The sequence below is a fragment of the Trypanosoma equiperdum genome (assembly GCF_001457755.1).
Source record: "Trypanosoma equiperdum strain OVI genome assembly, contig: ctg_408, whole genome shotgun sequence".
Taxonomy (NCBI): domain Eukaryota; phylum Euglenozoa; class Kinetoplastea; order Trypanosomatida; family Trypanosomatidae; genus Trypanosoma; species Trypanosoma equiperdum.
Genome location: NW_027124319.1, coordinates 545 through 1,043, shown reverse-complemented (window position 1 = coordinate 1,043; position 499 = coordinate 545). Strand labels below are relative to the sequence as shown.

The 499-nt window shown below is 30.7% G+C and overlaps 1 pseudogene across 1 annotated transcript in view; it reads right to left on the bottom strand.

Annotated features, from left to right (window-relative positions):
• The window catches only part of TEOVI_000171600:pseudogene, a 458-nt pseudogene extending 194 nt beyond the window's left edge, over positions 1 to 264 (bottom strand). Inside the window, exon 1 of the mRNA in view lies at positions 1 to 264. This exon is cut by the window's left edge and continues 69 nt beyond it. Within this exon, the coding sequence occupies positions 1 to 264 (264 nt within the window).
• Between the last annotated feature and the right edge of the window lie 235 nt (positions 265 to 499).

The following is a 499-nucleotide window of genomic DNA, read 5'->3' as shown; positions in this document are numbered from 1 at the left end:
ATATATATATTTTTTTTTCTTTTTATTTTTCTTTCTTTCTTTCTTTGCTTGTGTACCTTTCACACATATAAATATATGTATACTTTTTTGCTTATTGTCCCAAAAATGAAAACAAAGAAACATGGCCAGGTAAAAAAAGAAAAAAAGAGAAAAAAAGAAAAACATACATACATTTGCACTTATACAATCTAAGCCTCCGTCCCCATCACAGAACATGGTGCGCACATCAGCTTTTGTGCATTCACCTTTCTCTGCCCTTGACATACACGCGCACATTTATATTTATATTTATTTACTCATTTTATCTATTTATTTATTTATTTTTTTGGTTTCTTCTTTTGCTTTCGTCTTTTTTTTTTCCTTTTCACTCCTTTTTTTTTCCATCGCAACTGCTGATGATAATGACTTTTTTTTTTTTAATCTTTTTCGCTTTCTCCCTCGTATTCATTTCCCTTCCCCTCTTGTAATGTTTGGCGTCTTTTGTCTTCAATCCGTCAGT